The sequence below is a fragment of the Triticum urartu genome, chromosome 1A (genome assembly GCF_056163025.1).
Source record: "Triticum urartu cultivar PI428250 chromosome 1A, HENAU_Tu73, whole genome shotgun sequence".
NCBI classification, from domain to species: domain Eukaryota; kingdom Viridiplantae; phylum Streptophyta; class Magnoliopsida; order Poales; family Poaceae; genus Triticum; species Triticum urartu.
In genome coordinates, this window is record NC_141873.1 from 547,078,483 (window position 1) to 547,096,221 (window position 17,739).

General features: G+C 44.3%; 1 protein-coding gene and 1 pseudogene across 1 annotated transcript; both read right to left on the reverse strand.

The window, feature by feature from the left end:
* Positions 1-945: 945 nt before the first annotated feature.
* LOC147992503 (uncharacterized) lies at positions 946-12,395 on the reverse strand (annotated as a pseudogene).
* A 1,815-nt stretch (positions 12,396-14,210) lies between these two features.
* LOC147992504 (uncharacterized) lies at positions 14,211-16,999 on the reverse strand. Its single transcript, XM_087539041.1, has 6 exons — positions 16,955-16,999; positions 16,506-16,644; positions 16,286-16,362; positions 15,050-15,907; positions 14,790-14,951; positions 14,211-14,678 (listed from the first exon to the last, which is right to left on the reverse strand). Exons 1-6 carry the CDS (start codon positions 16,997-16,999, stop codon positions 14,292-14,294), a joined length of 1,668 nt encoding a protein of 555 aa, XP_087395167.1. The 3' UTR covers positions 14,211-14,291.
* Between the last annotated feature and the right edge of the window lie 740 nt (positions 17,000-17,739).

Below are 17,739 nucleotides of genomic sequence, written 5' to 3' on the forward strand. Positions count from 1 at the left end.
TACGGACTCGATTCACTATCGGTGTCCCTGAGTGTCTAACAACTCTGAACCCGGGGAAAATTTGGAAACAGTGAGAAATAATACTTGAAGAAGAACTCATAAGAAGTAATATGGTTCTGTGATTTTATCGAGATACCACGGGGTAATACTCGAAGGTAGAACATAATAAAGGTTGCAGAGGTGTTGACGAGGATCGGGCGCACGATGTTCCCGTCCCTGTCCACACAAATCGACCCGCGAGTGCCGCTAGCTTCACATCAACGCGGCGCTGCGGGAGTGTCTGTTCGAGGGGCTCGAGGCTGAGGATGACGATGCCAGAGAGGCACGACTTCTCTTTTTTGGTAAACAAAAAAAACCTTTATCAGTAAAACACAACTTTTTTTGAGGTGACACAACTTTTTCGGTAAAAACACAACTTTTTCAGTAAAAACACAACTTCTCCTTAGTACGATGTTCCTGACGGCAGACCATGTAAATGACACATTGCGTACCATTCGCTGGGATTGGAGTGGGCCGATAGCCCAAATTGGTAGTGAAAAAAGAGTCAGTTATAGGCCCAATTGGGTGGGAGCGCGAGAGAAGGCCCACGAACGAACGAATCAAATACTTTGCCAGATAATCAGACAACCAATGTTGTCCGGCTGAAGAGAATAAAACAGGAGATAAATAGGTGGGGCACCAACATCACTGAAATTTCGACCTGGCGTGCAACAGCACCATCAGATGAGATCACAACCTTGCCACTAGCAACTGGGCCCATCCAGCCTCAAGGACTACATTCTGTCTTATAGAACACCAACATAGTGAGCATGACAACGTCAACACCTTGGCCAAACTAGACCGAACTAGCTAGCCGAAGTAGCTACTCTTTCGAACAAACCACCAAAATACAGTACAAAGAAACTACACTCTCCTCCAACTCTTAAAACTTTACCAACACCTCCTTCAGACATTACAGATGCACAGCACCGGCAGTTTGCCATTTGCAGTCTCAGCCAAGCTCCTGGACGTCATTTGTTTCGAAGAATTCGGCACTGAAGAATGCCACCACAGGTTAGCCATCATCAAAATAACTGGTAGGATTAGTGGGAATAATGCTACTATTAAAACTTTCATTATTCACACGTTTCCATAAAGACCAACCCTAAGCAAAATCCCAGAAGCAATGACCCGACGATCCTTGACAAATCAACTATAAAGAGCAACATTGCAATTGCATTCAGCAGCAGTTTTACAACGAAAAACTATAAAACATTCAAAGTACAGCATGTGCTCTTGCTTGATGTGCAGAGTAGACTAGAAAAAAGAAGTTGACTCGATGCATATACTAGCATTGAAAAACTGATCCACCGCCCATTCAACCCGTACAATATCCCTGTCTAGCACCAAATACTGATCTACAACCATTCTCATATGTCCCACAGTCAAATTCCCTGTAACACGTACAGGAGATCCAATGGGTAAAGCAAGAATGACCCGAGTTAAGGGAAACTCGAACGCTCTACAATCGTCTCTGCAGGGATTGCAGGTCATGAAATCCACAACATCATCCTCAACCTTGTTTTTGAAAATAGTGTATCCAGTGGGGAAATCTCCTACAATTAATGTAAGCTCTCCCTGCACTTTAGCGTACTAAAGAAATTGGATATTTTCTTCCAGGCAAGCATGGAGTATAAATTTGATTGAAGATTGGACTGCATTAGTGAAAACTACAGATGTGAAACATATAAATTCCCCTCTGACCGAAACCAAACTGCTCCTGGGTTTGTCAAGGAAACCATCATCCAAATCTAATGTGGCCTCGAATACTTGCCCAGGTATTTCATCGGTTGCAAAGCTTTCAGGCAGCAAAGAAGATTCAACTGGCACATCCATTTCAATGATCCAGCACCCCACATAAGCGGACATGGCACGGCTCGAGTCATCGAGCACAAGTGAATCCTGCATATATATTATAAAAGGCTCAACTGAGAAGTCTCCACAATCACTGAAAGAAAAAGATAATCCAATTCATGAATTAACACCATACCACAAAACTAGAAGTTTTTTCCTATATGCTTTGACAGCCAAAGGTTTCTTCTTTTAATAAACTGCTCCTCGTCTCCATTCTTGTACTCGTAGATGAGAACTCCACCATGATCATCATACGCTATGATGGACTTGATCATGCATAAATTGGTGTGGATAGAGAAAATTGCAAAAAGGGTCTGGCCAGTAAGAGTCGATTTGCACATCTCAACTGGTTCTGGGGGGATAGATTTGCTGATCAAATCAACCCTATCTTGCTCAACCAAACTCCCAATCCAAGTAGTTTGACTCCCACTAATCAGTCCTCGCACCTCACCCAACCAAGGCCCATGTAACGATATCAAAGGAGAGTTGACAACACGAACATAAGCAGTTTCAATAGTGATCAGCCCTGGCAGCAACTCACCCAAACCATGTCCATGTACAGCAATCGAAGGATCTGGTAGTATTGGCACCGCACCCAAAACAGGTCCAAGTAAAGGTCGGTTGCTCAAAGGTTGTGCCCATCTTTTGCTGATGATTAAAGGTTGCACACTTCTTGTGCTGATGATCAAAGGTTGCACGATGAATGATATCAACAAATCATGCCAAAAATATCATCATTAAGTCATACATTACATATACACACGCACACACACGCGCGCACACACACACACACACACACACACACACACACACACACACAACAATAAAGGACAATACTAGGTAGCCACATGGATGTTTTCCCATGATGTGGCTTCCTCCCCTCTCTCTTGCATGCAAGAATGATACATAAGACTATAGAGAAGTATTGTTAGGTGTACAGAATCATCATGACAACCGTTCGCTACTAAAACTAGATGATTCCCCACGCGTTGCTGCGGGAACTATTGCCTAAATAGATAGTTTACTCCGCAAAAACAACTCTGCTAAAAGGACCATCACGATAATGAATGAATGATTCTCTGTTGACAACCATACTTCAGAATGATATGGCTGTAGTGGTCCATATGCACTTAGGCAAGATCGACCCTCGTACCATTTATCATTCAAAGTTTGAAGAATAGACGAACAATCAAATTAGATGTATATGGTCATTTACCCGCATACCGAACCTTCAAGCTTCAACTAAAACATCACCATCTAGCTATAACTCGAGTCTTGATTGTGCAAACTCTCCATCAAAACTTCCATGTACATTTACTTTGATCCATCCAACAACAGGGGGTAAACAAATGTTATTAGTCATGACAGAATCGTAAGGTTTATCCTTCTAAACATACCACATCAAATGCGTAGTGAAGTGCACTTCCCAACAATTTTTCAACAGCAGAATTTGTAGTCGACATTTGAGCCAGAGTGAAAAAGAGAGAACATGATTAAAATATTGCATAGTAACTTTGTAAGGGTGGATATTTTTCTCTAAAAAGTCAAATTTCTTAGTATGTGTAACTATTTACATACAACATCATTCATCAAAGAACACTTCTGCACGTTTACAAAGTAAATTCAACGGACATCTTCAGCAATGCACGATAGTAAGATATGTGCAAATGTGAACCCAAAAAAGGAATGAAAGAATAGAAGTTGCATCAACAGGATGATAGCATTGTCTTCATGAATGGTCTGGTAACATGGTTAATAAAATTTTATGTTCTGTGCAAACACAATGCACCAGGGAAAATTAGAGCATCGATAGAATGTTTGCAGGCCTTAATTGTTTTGGGATCTCTGGTGTTACCTAAATAGTCATTACACCGGTATCTTTTCTGCCATAGTTGACTGCATTGTAGATGTGTGAATCCCGTTGCCATAATAGTGCTCCTTCTCCTTACCAAGCCGATGCTTCAACCGGCTGTTACTACTGCTAGACACGCGTTCATCGGATGGTGAGAGTACTCCATGAGAATCATAATCAAAATACAAATTAAACAAATGAAATACCAATAGGGAGAAATATACTTCGCAGAAGAATCATAACCCCATACCTCTTTTATTTGTCATCTTGTGAATCAGACAACCTAAATTTTGTGAACTTTAAGTGAGCTTGTGACACCTGCAGGGAACTCTTGAGTGTGACTAAGCAAATAAAATGAGCAAAAGTAGCACATGAGTGTCAAGAAACTTGAATCTTTGTCTTAAGAGGCCATAATTATCATATTTTCAGTTCTCACAAAATAAGTACATGATTTCTGGAACAATGTTCTCAGTTTCAGATATCTGCCCTCGACCATGCAAATGATGAAACTCCAGAATAATCAATTTTATGCATCCATGGTATATTCTCTTTACTTAAATCTACCTGGAACACTTGTATAGAGGAACTAATTATTGTGGAATTCCAGCGAAGAAAGGAAGCGAGCCATGATGATTACTGGTAAAACATGTATATGACTTGCCTTAGAAACATAAACTTACATATACCTTCAAACCGTTGCACGTGTGGGATGTAATCTTCAGGAAGAAAAGGAAAATTAGAAAATGGTTCAGAGTTAGACACCACTAAGTATTATGTCACTTCAAAATTGATTGATTTACTTCGTTTACCAGGTAGCACATGATGTTTTATAATCTGTCCACCGGAAGCATGAAGAAACGGAAATAGTTGCAAAATTTCAGCAACTTCTTTTTTCTTGCTAGTGGTTTCAGTGACTTCAGTTCCCCTTTTTGTGTGCACACATAAGATCTCGAGGAAAAATAGATTGAAATACTTACAATGGGTGCCATATGAGAGCACATCGAAGTTACAAAAATTCAATGAAACAATGAATATATTCACAATATTATCAGAATCAGTCAAATCTAGTAGCTGCATAACATTTTAGCACATCAAAAGAGAATGCATAGTACTGAAAAACACCAAAATTATTCTATGAAAATCAATAGTTAAATCACCATAAATATACTACAAGGAGAGCGGGGAGTCAATGGAGGCGATGGTACCCACCTGGAAGTCAGGAACCCACCGCACCGGCAGTAGCGTCTGTATCTCCGGTGACAACCATGAGACCATGGCCAAGGAAGGAGTAGGAGGGATGTTCTTCAGAAAAAGGCTTTCCTACAACACCCAAATCAGAGCACCCAAACAAAGCTATAAATCAAAATAATTGCTCAGATCGGAGGACATATAAGAGGAAGGAGATCCATCCACCTTTGGTGCGGGCGATTTTGGAGGAGGACGCCGATGGTGGCGCATGTGACTCATCGGGAGCTTTGGTGGACATCGGGGCACGGGGCTTGGTCCAGCGTAGCTTGCGGGGCTCGATTCATCTGCAGCAAGAATCAATTTAAGGGCGGTGATCACGTGGACCGATCGGCAACCGCGTGCGGCTCTGCCGGCGACGACCAACAAAGGCTTGTCCGGCAGTGGTATGACGCCATCAGCACCCCTGGCGCTTCTGAAGGCGAGGATCTTCCCGTAGCTGTGCAACGGCTGATGCGGAGATGAATATGGTGATTTGTTTCCTGAGTGGAGCCGTACAAAGGAGAAGAAGATAAAGGGGAAACAACATTGGTTGTGGGAGAGGATGAGATCTGCGTGGAGGTGGGATAGGATGGATGTGGGCTGTTCTATTCCAGTGGGCTTCTGTAACGAAGTGGAAACGGCAGGTCGCTTCAGTGACCAAGGCTGGTTGCGTACTAATGAAAATTAAATCCCACTTGTGTAACTAAATGCAACACATGGCATTAGCTAGAAAAAAAATAGAGTTGCTGATGTGGCAAGGCTGCTGAGGTGGATAGGCTGCATGTCAAGATAAATCAAGTAGTGGGGGTGAACTTCTTAAGTATATAGGATGACAATTACAGTAACATAATCTATCAACGGGTGGCGACAGCAAAAAATTATCAAAACATGTCAACATGGGATCTTGTTTCGAAGCCTTCGTCGAGACAAACTCAACAGTGAAGACTGATCGCTAATCAGATTAATCATTCCTTAAAAAAATCAGGATTAATGTGATGATGTCAACATGGGGTGGAATTTTTTTGCATACATGCATGTGCTTTCTCTATATAGGCAAAAATCCCATTGGAATATTGGTCGCATGGGCACACATGCAAAGTACTCACTAATAGAGACGTGGAATATTGAAGATTGAAGATTGGAGTAGTAGATTTTTGCCTACAATACAACAATACAAGGATAGAAAATAAATAAATAGAACACGCCAAATTTAGTTTCGTTAAATGCACCATGAAATATATTATGTAATGGAAGGAGCGAGCGACTATTACTCAAGAGGACACTAATAAAGAGTTTGAATTCATGAACGAGCAGGGCCGTATCTCTGCATGTGCAACCGGAGCAGCCGCACAGGGCCCCCAAAACTATGGGGCCCCTAATTTTGCTAAGCACGTACTAATAATAAGTGGATCGCAAACTAATGAACTGTGAAATGAAATTGTAAAGAGAAAAAAATAGCAGTCAACCGTGGAACCACCACCGACCGAGGCCCCACAACCAAACCTATCTCTCTGCATAACGCAAGGAGAACTCCTGAAGCAGATTACTTATCAAGTTCTACAGTGCTCTTCTCTGTCTTCCTTGAGACCTCAGTGCTCAGTGGCAAATCAAACCCCCGAATTAATTCCCTGGAAATTAACTTTACATCGTTCTTTCTCGAGTCCGTGCACCCTCTGGTATCCTAATAGCTCAAAGTTTTTCTTTTGGTGTGATGTAATCCTTTGAAACACTGTACTACTACTACCACATTGCTAAAAAAATCTATACTACTACCACAAATATACAGTGATTAATAAAAATATTTTTTATTGGCTTTATTATACAACGGGGCCTAAATTGTGATCTTGCTCCGGGGCCTAGATTTCCGGGATACGGCCCTGTGAACGAGGATGTGTGTCCTAGAATTACCTCTCCTCTTTAGCTTTTCCCCTAGTGTCGCCACATTCCAGGACAATATCTTGAGATATTGGAAGCCTACTTTGCTGCTGCTCCATGCTCTCCAGCCAGTTATATATGTGCTTTCACGCGTTGGATCTGCATGAGAAAGACAGATAAATTAGTACACTTCCACATACCTAAACATGAACAATATGCAGCACAGGACGCTACGAATACGGGGACATGGGATACCGTAACACGGGTACAGACACGATGCTACATGAACAGCCATACAGTGATAGGGCGAATATATGTCAAGTAATAAAGACAGAAATTTTTAGCATCGAAGCAAATAGGAGCATCAGGCCGTCAGCAGCCCAGCAAGCACGCGCATGAAGGAGAGAAGGGGTTCGTTAGGAAGGAAGGGACCTTGCTGGCTACCGGTGGCGGCGGCGAGGGCGATTACTCTACGTGGCAGCGAGAGGCGATTCCAAGCGGCGGCCGCGTGCTCGTGCTGTCGGCCTCGAATCGTCAATCCAATCCGCTGCCGGAGCGAATAGAGAGAGATGACTCCGCTGGTTAGGGTTTCTGAAATCATTGACTCTCAACTATATCGTGTCCAGTTCCGACTATGGTTCCGTTCGGCAGCCGTCGGGAGCCATTAGTTAACAAGTGTTCCTTCGGAAGCCTCGCAACGATCAGCGTTTCTTGGCACGCTCTCAACCATTCGTCACGTGTCGCGCTCTGGGCGCTACCTCCGGATTTTGTTTTTTTATTTTTCCGCGCGCGTTTTCGGCTATTTAAACGGTTTTTTTTGGGTTTTTCAACGTTTTGGTTTTTCTTAGCTTTTGGACAAAAAAAATTGCATGAAAATATGCGTTTTTTTTCCTTTCACGAGAGTCACGGTTTCCCTTCCGCGAGAAGCACGGTTTTGTTTTCGACCGTGCCTCTCGGAAACGGAAAAAAAATCATGTTTTCTGTTTTTTTGCTTTCGCCAGAGTCACGGTTTTGCTTTCGCGAGATGCATGGTTGTGCTTTCGCGAGAGTCACGGCCGTGCCTCTCGAAAACGAAAAAAACGCGTTTTTTATTTTTTTCCTTTCGCAAGTCATGTTTTTGCTTCTGCGAGAGGCACGGTTGTGCTTTCGCGAGAGTCATGGTCGTGCCTCTCGGAAACGGAAAAAAACGTGATTCTGTTTTTTTCCTTTCGCGAGAGTCACGGTTTTGTTTCCGCGAGAGGCACGGGTGTGCTTTCACAAGAGTCACGGCCGTGCCTCTTCGGAAACGAAAAAAACGTGTTTTCTCTTCTTTTTTCCTTCCGCGAGAGTCACGATTTTGCTTCCGCGAGAGGCACAGTGATGATTTCGTGAGAGGCACGGGCGTGCCTCTTTTGAAAAGGGAAAAAACCCGTGCTCCTGGTTCGGTTTTTTCATCCGGTTTTTTTCGTGAAAAAATTCGTCAAAACCTATCAACATGGGATCTAGTTTTGAAATCTCAACGCGAGGAATCCAACAGTGAAAGCGATTTGAAATTTAAACGCACGGTTTAAGAGATAAAACATTTTGAATAAACGGATCTACGAAAAAGGGAAAACTCCCAGGTTGCGACAAGTGGCGCGCTGCATGTACGCCACTTATCGCAACCTGAGAAGTTAGAGTGAACTTTACAACGAGTACTCCTTAACTAAGTGATTTCGGCAGCCGTCGTCCATCCATCTTTCCCAATCATATTCTTGGGCTGGCAGCCCATTTAGGCCGTAGTTGCCCCAGCCCAATTCGCTCTTTTATCACCTATGAGCCCAACTTGGAAAACTTGGGCTGGCGTACCGAATGCTAGTGTCGACACAGCAAAGGCGAGAGGCATGGCTGGGTGGTTCGTCGGGATCCTCGAATACCCACCAGGAGGAGAAATCATGGAAAACTTTATGGAAGATAGAGGTACCAGCTAAAGTGCGTATGTTTCTATGGAGACTTTCGAAGCATTCGCTACCAACAGAGGACGTCCGTGCTCATCGGCACATGTCGACTTCCAGTTCATGCGGGGTATGTGGCGTGCTGGATTCATGGCGGCATTCGCTCCTCGAGTGTACAGTATCCAGATGCACTTGGGCTCTTACTAATGAGGATCTAGGGAGCAAGCTAGCAGCGAACACTGAACCGGGTGCAAAAAATTGGCTTTTCTCGTTGCAAGAAACTCTATCGCATGATCAGTTCGTGCTAACAGCAGTTACCCTTTGGGCAATCTGGACTTCTAGGAGGAAAGCTATCCATGAGGCTATATTTCAATTTCCACATGCAATACAATCCTTCATCTTGCGTTTCATTTCGGACTTGAACGTCGTGCGGGCGAAACAGCCAACACAGCTGAGAGTGGCTAATGCGCCATCAGGAACCACTAATCGACCAAGAGCTCCTCCGGCAAATTTTGCGAAGATTCATGTGGATGCGGGTGTACGAGCCCAAAGAGGGGGGTCGGCAGTAGCTGTATGCAGGGACAGCCAGGGCAACTTTTTGGGAAGTTCAGCTCTAGTTGTGTATGGAGTAAGTGATCCAGCGACGCTCGAGGCGATAGCCTGTCGGGAACCTATATTTCTTGCCGAAGATCTTCATCTTCAAAGATTCATCATCTCTTCCGACTGCAAGCATGTGGTGGAATACATCACAAAGGGCAGCAATGGTCTTCACAGAGCAATCATTCATGAAATAAAGTCTAGATCGACCCCCTTTTCTTGTAACTTTATTTTTGAAAGTCGTAGTGTTAATGTCGAAGCTCATAGGTTAGCGAAATTTGCTAGAAACCTAGCTCCGGGTCGTCATGTTTGGCTTGGCCAGCCACATGACCCAGTTTGTATCGCACCTTCTGTGGATTTTGATCAATAAAGTGGCTTTAACCCTAAAAAAAACGAGCCCAACTTGGCTTACACGCCTTGTCTAATACCACTACCACCCCCGGCAGCACATGCCCGAGCGAACTATATAACGCTCAAATCATCTTGTGCAATTTATGCCATGAGTTGCATAGATTCGAACAAGAGATTGGTTGACCTTTTCATTGTGAATCCATTCCATCAAAGCACACAATCTATTCATCAGTTAAGAAGGAGATCACCACCATGCAACCCACCCTCTCTGCTAGAGTTTACCTGGCGGCGCTGTAATCTCCGGCTAAAGTTTTTTCTTTATCGTTGCCCCTGCCTCGTTTCCCATAGCGAGGAAGGTTCCTAGCTACGTTCTGGTGAAGTAGTGACGCTGCATCAGTGAAGACGAAGGTGGAGAGCTTGGAAGAGTTGTTGAAACATCTGGACTTAATGGGGATGAACTCGGTGATGTGGTCATGGGAAAGGACGATGTGAAGAAATTTGAGAAGGAAGCCAGATGGCTAGCAATCGGTCGGCTGAACATTGATCACCATTTCCGTTTTGATATGCAATTCTATGTTACATGTGGTTGCGTAGTGTAGATGACCAAAATAACTAATTTCACATCTGTTTTCTAAACCTCACATATCTATATATAAAAATCGAATCTTTATTGTTTCCCATAAAATTATACTAACATTGTGTTGTAATAAGTTATCATGTCATGAATCAGGACCATACTTCCGGATAACTCATGAAAATGGACTTACTAATAGTCACCTAACTTCCCCGTTGCATCTGGTTTTTACGTGGTGGCGCAATAATTCATCTAGTTAAGCCAAACGAGGAGAAAGTAGTTTGAACTATTCAAAGTTGTATTTGGATGGAAATACTATGAATGAACAATATTTGTTTCATTTGTGTAATAGAAAACGAAAATGCATTGTTCACTACTACGGAAAATAAACATGTGATACACTACATTGGTATGTAGTATCTACCGGTTGCCGGTATTGCATTGATTACAGGGATCTAGGACCTCGAGCTGAACAGACGATGGAACTCTTCCCGCAATATACCTTCCCGCAACCTCCACGGCTCTACGAGCTCCCGCAAGGTCTGTCTTGCTCAATGGCGAGCATTGGATAATCTTTGTTGAGGTGGAGCATTTGTGAAATTTACCCGAAAATCTATTGTAGCCATAGATCGTGTCCAAAGTCAGCCGCTCGAGTGATGGTGCATTCTCGAGGATGTGGATCGTGAGCTCGACCAGGCTCTTGGATGCACAAAAGCCCATGATATCCACCCGCCGAAGGCAGAAATGCCGACGCTCCAGCTTCCGCCCCAAATACTTGTTGCTTTCATCTCCCATGTCAAGATCATCCTTAAGGGCATTCTTCTCAACCTGCATATACATAAATTTATGATCAACATTCATCATTACTGTTGTTATTCTGATAAAGAAGTGTAACAAACAAATTGGTAGACAGCTCCAAGATATGTGGACCATCACTTACCTTCAGGATGAAGGAATCCAAGACAGGAGAAGCATCAATGAAAGAAACCAAAGAGAAGACATCGTAGCTCATGCAGAAGGCCACCATTGTTGGTTGACTGAGTCTGATATCCAACTTCTTGAGGTGGAGGAGATTGGAGGGCATGCTTGAAATGCTGACATTCTAAGGAATGACGAATTCAAAGATTAGTCAAGTGTTTATTTCAACATAAAAAGTGTTGCATACATATCAATATTCAGTATTCACTATATAATCAAAGAACCCATCTAATATGATCATCATATGGTTTTATATCCAAAAAAATACCTCAGTAGGACAGCATAGGGTAAGGCTCTCAGCATTTCTTGCGATGGATGGAAGCCAAGCATGAGCATATGAGAGAAGAACCCACGACAAAATTACTTTCTTAAGCTGTGAAGAATTTCTAACCGAGATTTTTGTCAGGTTATCACCACCATCACAACCAACACAACGAAGGTAGTAGAGATTTGCGGCATTGATCTCTACCACCTTCAACCTTTGGCATCCTATAATACTGAGAAATTTGAGTTTCTGCATCGTAGACGGTATTTGCAAGAAAATTATCCCACTGCAATAAACGAGGTCAAGACGCTCAAGCGCGGATGATTTTGAGAGCAAGTTCCCTAATCCTTCATCAGTAGTATGGACAAGAGTCAAATTTAATTTTGTCAATTTTCTCAAGAGGCCAAGTGTTGACGAGGGATGAATACTGCAACCGGAGAGGCAAAGAGACTGAATTGAACTTGCAGCCGCCTCATCGGACAAAACCGAACACAGAAATCTGTAGTTTTCCTCCTCGCGGTAGGTAATGTTGAAAGTTAAGTCAAGTTCTTTAATCCCAGACTTAACTGTGATTTGGAGCCACCTGTCTAGCTAGCAGGGCTTGATGCTCCTGGAAGGGGGATATTGTAGTTCAAGTATCTCCACCTTAACCCCATGGTTGTGATGGTTTTCAAGAATTTGGTCAACTTTGTCCATGAAATTTATTTCTCTTCTGTCAAATTGCATGTCGGTCAACCCAAGCGTACTGTGGTTGAGTAAGAGCTTGGAGTAGCATCTCCAGAATTGTAGAAATCCGCGGGACACGCAGGCAGCACGGGCAGCATCTTGCAGTGGCAAGAGGGAGTGTATATGGTGTAGAATGTCCTGCGGAACCAAGTGTGACAAGTTTCAACAGTTAGATCGTAGTTGGTAGGCAATACAACAGAATCGGAATCAGATTATAAAATATTGTTTATTAATAATTAACTAGTGCAAGTACAATTAATTGTACTTTGCATCAAGACCAGCATGCAACTAATGGATGAAGACAGCACATTAGTACAGCTAATAACTATGTGCTCAAATTAAAAAATTACGATCTGAGGGACCGGTGCACATACACAACAGCAATACAGTCAGGGACACATGCATGGAATGAATCAATCTAGCGGCAAGCAGCCAGCCATCCTGACGGACAATCTGGACATTGGCAAATAAGAAGCACTCTCAACTCTCAAGAACTACTGCATCAAGACAGGTTCAGGTGTTTCATATTCCTAGCTAGAGAGCTCATACTTGTGTGGCTCATGCAGCAGCCAAGTTAGCTGGGCCTCATGATTTATTTCCTGAACAAAGTTCTAGGGTAAGAATGTTCAGCATAAAAAATGAAATTGTCCCCTGATGGATGTGGTTACAGTTTACAAGGCGTTGCGTTGGGATTGGCTGCAAGCAGCGACATACTACCTGTGGAAGATCCGGAACGACACGGCCATGACTCATGTTCTGGGCAACTTGAGAAATATGGCCTTGTTGTTGGCCCTTTTTCTCGAGGGATGAAGCCTCAGCTGGTCCACTATCTGCAAAACCGGAAGAGCTTGTCGGTATTTCTCAGTTTTGTGAGTTGCCAATGCAGCTGCTTGAACAAGGAAAGCAACCGAGACGGCCAAGCTATTGCCCGGTTGCGAAGGAAGCGGCCGGCACCGAAATTATGAGATCAGCTCGCTGAAATTTGTTCAGTTTAGCGCTCAACGGCGTCATGGATCCGGGATGAGTAGTTGGAGAGAGTACGTACTTGCAGGCGGATGAGCAGGGAGCGTCGAGCGGGCGGTGCCGTCGTCGATCGCCGCCGTGGATCGGGTCCATCGCGACGGAGAAGGACCTGGCCGGTGCTGACGGCGGGGGGAGCCGGACATGGCGAATCGGCGATCGACCTCGCCGTATGTACTTGACTAACTTGGGAAGCTGTGTTTTCGCCGGATACGGCGGTGGCTGCGGCTCTGTTGCGTTTCTGATTCCACCTCCAACACGGGCGTGCACGTACGTGAGTTTAATTGTGGAAGCAGGATCGAGTTGTCCTAATCATATCCGGTCTTACAACGCTTGTTAATCCAAGCTGGCATCCGATTTGTTCTACTCCCTCCGTCCCATAATGTAAGTGTTGAAAAACATCTTACATTATGAAATGGAGGGAGTACTTTTTTAATGTTAGTATTAGTATATTAAGTGTTCCGGCTTTTCATCACCTAATAAGTGACCCAGACTCCGTCATCAGCAACGTCGTTTTTGCCTTCTTATTGCCAGCTTATGAGATCTCGCCTGACCACTTGGGGAGTTTTGATGATTACGTGTATGTTTCCGTTTTCGCCCGTGTGGTTTCAGTTTCGTTTCATGCCCCTCTCGTCTCTCCATGTCTCCAATACAGACATGAGTTCAAGTTCAACCACGGCATTTGGAGCTGTCAATTATATATTTCGGCTTCTCACCCAGTTGACAGGGGTTCGATCTGCCAACGGTTGTTTTTTGCCGTCCTTTTTAATTTTTGTTGATCTTAATCAACGAAATGCAGGCAACTAGCAGAGCTACAGATGGAACAGTAAGCCAAACCAGGAGGAAGGTTCGAACTGTTCAAAGTTTTATTTGGATGAAAATACTAGTATGAATTAGGTAGGAAAAAATGGTGTTGTTCACTCCTGCAGAAATTAAACATTCAAAACAGCTGGAGTTCTCTTCTCAAACATGAAGACCAACCACATTGGTACGTAATATCTCTCGGTCGACGATATGGCATCAATTGCCGGGTTCTAGGACCTTGAACTGAACAAACGATGGAACTCTCCCCGCGATGTACCTACTCGCAACCTCCACGGCTCTACGGGCCCCTACGAGGATTGTCTTTCTCGCTGACGAGAATTGGCAAATCCTTGTTGAAGTGGGGCATTTGCTAGTGGTGCCCAAACCCCCATGATAGTTATAGAACGGGTCCAAAGTCAGGCGCTCGAGTGACGGAGCGTTCTCAAGGATGATGGTCGTGAGCTTGACCAGGCTCTTGGATGCACAGAATCCCGCGATGTCCACCTGCCGGAGGCGGTCATGTTGGCGCTCCAACTTCCGCCTCAAATACTTGTCATTGTCATCTACCACGTCGAGATCGAGCTTAAGGGCACCATACTCTATCTGCATATACAGAGATATGTATGATCAACATTCATCATTATTTGCATTGTTCTGATAAACAAGTGTATCATAATAACTGGTAGGTAGCTCCAAGAGATGATAATGACTTACACGCAGGATGAAGTACTCCAAGACAGGAGAAGCGCCAAGAAAAGAAACAAAAGAGAAGACATCATAGCTTGTGCAAAAGGCTGACAATGCTGGTCGTCGGAGTCCGATGTCCAACCTCCTGAGCTGTAGGAGCTTGGAAGGCATGATTGAAATGTTGACATTCTAAGGAACGACAAATAAAAAGGTTAGTCATGTGTTTCATCCAACATTAAATAGCGCATCTAATATGATCATTAAAGTGTTAAAACACACAAAAATACCTCAGTAGGAGAGCATAGGGCAAGGCTCTCAACATTTCTTGCGATGGATGGAAGCCAAGCATGAGTGTAAGAGAGAAGAATCCATGAATAATTTACATCCTTAAGCTGAGAAGAATCTTTGACCAAGATTTCTGGAAGGGTCTCAATAACATGATTACGACCACAAAGAAGGAAGCGGAGATTTGGAGCATTGATCTCTACCATCTTCAACCTCCCGCAACCTATAATACTGAGGGAATTGAGTTTTTGCATTGTATAAGGTATTCGCAAGCAAACTATCCCACTACAATGGTAGAGGTCAATCCGCTCTAGGGCACATGATTGTGAGAGCAAGTGCCCTAATCCTTCCTCGGTAGTATGGACAAGAGTCAAATTTAAACATGGCAATCTTCTCAGGAGGCCAAGTGTTGACATTGGATGAAAATCGCAACGGAAGAGGCAAATAGATTGGATTGAACTTGCAGCTGCCTCATCCGGCAAAACCGAACAAGGGAAACTATAGTTTTTGAGTGACGGGGGTGTGGCCAAGTCAAGTTCTTTAATCCCTGACTTAACTGTGATTTGGAGCCACCTGTCTAGGCAAGAGGCCTTCATATTGTTCCTGCAAGGGGCATAATCAAGTTCAAGTGTCTCCACCTGAACCCCATTGTTGTGATGGTTTTCAAGAATTTGGTTAACTTGGTCAATGAAATATGTTTCTCTTTCCTCTAATTTCATCATGTCAGTCAACCCAAGTGTATGGCAGTTGAGTATGAGCTTGGAGTAGCTTCTCCATGAATGAAGAAATCCACTGGACACACAGGCAGCACGAGCAGCGTCTTGCACTAGCAAGAGGGAGTGTATATGGCCTAAAATGTCCTGCGGAACCAAGTGTGATAGGTTTCAACAGTTAGATAGGCAATACAACAGAATCAGAATCGAATTAGTATAGTTTGTTAATAAACTAGTGAATGTAGAATTGTACTTTGTATCAAGACCTGCAACTAATGGATGAACATAGTCAACCAATACATCTAACTATGTACTCTAATGTGGGAACGAAGCCGTGTATGTAACTTTTGTTGGCCAATTTAATTACCATGTGCAGGAACCTGATTTCTTATGCCAACATAACATACACATGCTGACATGCCTACATGGTTACAGTTTACCAGGCATTACATTGAGAAATTACAAGCAAGCGGGTCGATCTGCTCGATCCTGTTTATACTTGGCTGCCAGGAGCGACATACATACCTGTAGGAGATCCTCAAACACAACTGTTGGCAGGTTGCGCCGTTTTTTTCCAGCTGGTGAAGCCTCTGGTTCAGTATCTGCAACAGGGAGGAGCTTCTGTTCTGAGTATGTCTTCAGAGTTTTGCTGATGCAACGCCCGGTCACGAAGGATATCATGAAAATTTTCAGTTTAGCGCCCGACGGCGTCATGGATCCGAGATGCGTTGGAGAGAGTACGTACTTTCAGGCGGGTGAGCAGGGAGCGTCGAGCGAGCGGCCCCGTCATGGATCGCCGTGGATCGCCGTGGATCGGGACGGAGGACCTGGCGGGCGCTGACGGCCAGGGGAGCCGGACATGGTGAATTGGCGATCTCCTCGTACTACTTGGGAAGCTGTGTTTTCGCCTGATATAGCGGCGCCTCTGTTTGCATTTCTCGTTTCAGCAACAACACAGATGTGCACACGCGAGTTCAACCTTTTTTTAATGCATAACCCTTTTTTTAGATGGGTGTGACCGTGTGAGTTTAACTGTGGAAGCAGGAGTTGTCCTGATCAAATACGGTCTTAGAGCAACTTTAACCCATCCTCCAAATTTTTGAGTTGCTCCTCTAAAATATGTCTGTTTCTAACGGATCCTCAATATTTAGGGGAGTAAAAAAATTGAGTGGCACGAGCACAAATTTGACGCACACCACTACCAGAAAAATTGGGGTTGCCGACGGCCCCCGTCGGCATCTATGGACCTATGCCGACGGCCAAGGATAGGCCGTAGGCGTAGAGAAGCCGTCGCATATCTATGCCGATAGACGAGGCCGTCGGGACCGCCCGAGGTACGCCTACGGGGCCCGTCGGCATAGGATCGGCCGTCGGCATATCCCGGGCCCACCTGTCCGGTCAGCGCTGACCATTTGACGGCGTTGATCCTACGCCGACGGAAGGTAATGGCGGCCGGCGGCATATCTGTGGCAGAGGTATGCCTACGGCATAGCCGTCGGCATAGGCCCCTCTGCCACGTCATCGATCCGTCTGCCACGCCACGTCATCGATCCGTGGGGCAACCTCCGTGTGTGCACAGATATGCCGACGGCCTTGCCGTCAGCATACGTTTATTTTACTTAATTTTTTTATTTTTACTTTGGTTATCTGTTGCAGAGGTATGCCTACGGCACAGCCGTCGGCATAGGCCCCTTTGCCACGTCATCGATCCGTGTGCCACGCCACGTCATCGATCCATGGGACAACCTCCGTGTGTGCACAGATATGCCGACGGCCTTGCCGTCGGCATACGTGTATTTTACTTTATTTTTTTATTTTTACTTTGTTTTGTTATTTTTACTTTATTTTAGTTTTTGTTTTTGCATAAGATAATTATGCCTTATCTAAAAAACATACCCGATGGTATATCGATTGCCCCCCGTTACGAACGTCGCTATCGCCGTGTCACGGAGGGGGGAAACGGTCGACACGGAAGGAAT

Coding starts and splice junctions, on each gene's coding strand:
- LOC147992504 (XM_087539041.1), bottom strand. CDS start 16,999: ATGCCGACGGGGGCCGTCGGCAACCCCAATTTTTCTGGTAGTGGT. Junction 15,908..16,285: donor TGTTTGAGGATCTCCTACAG/GTATGTATGTCG, acceptor TTGGTTCCGCAG/GACATTTTAGGCCATATACA. Junction 14,679..14,789: donor TGGAGTACTTCATCCTGCGT/GTAAGTCATTAT, acceptor CTGTATATGCAG/ATAGAGTATGGTGCCCTTAA.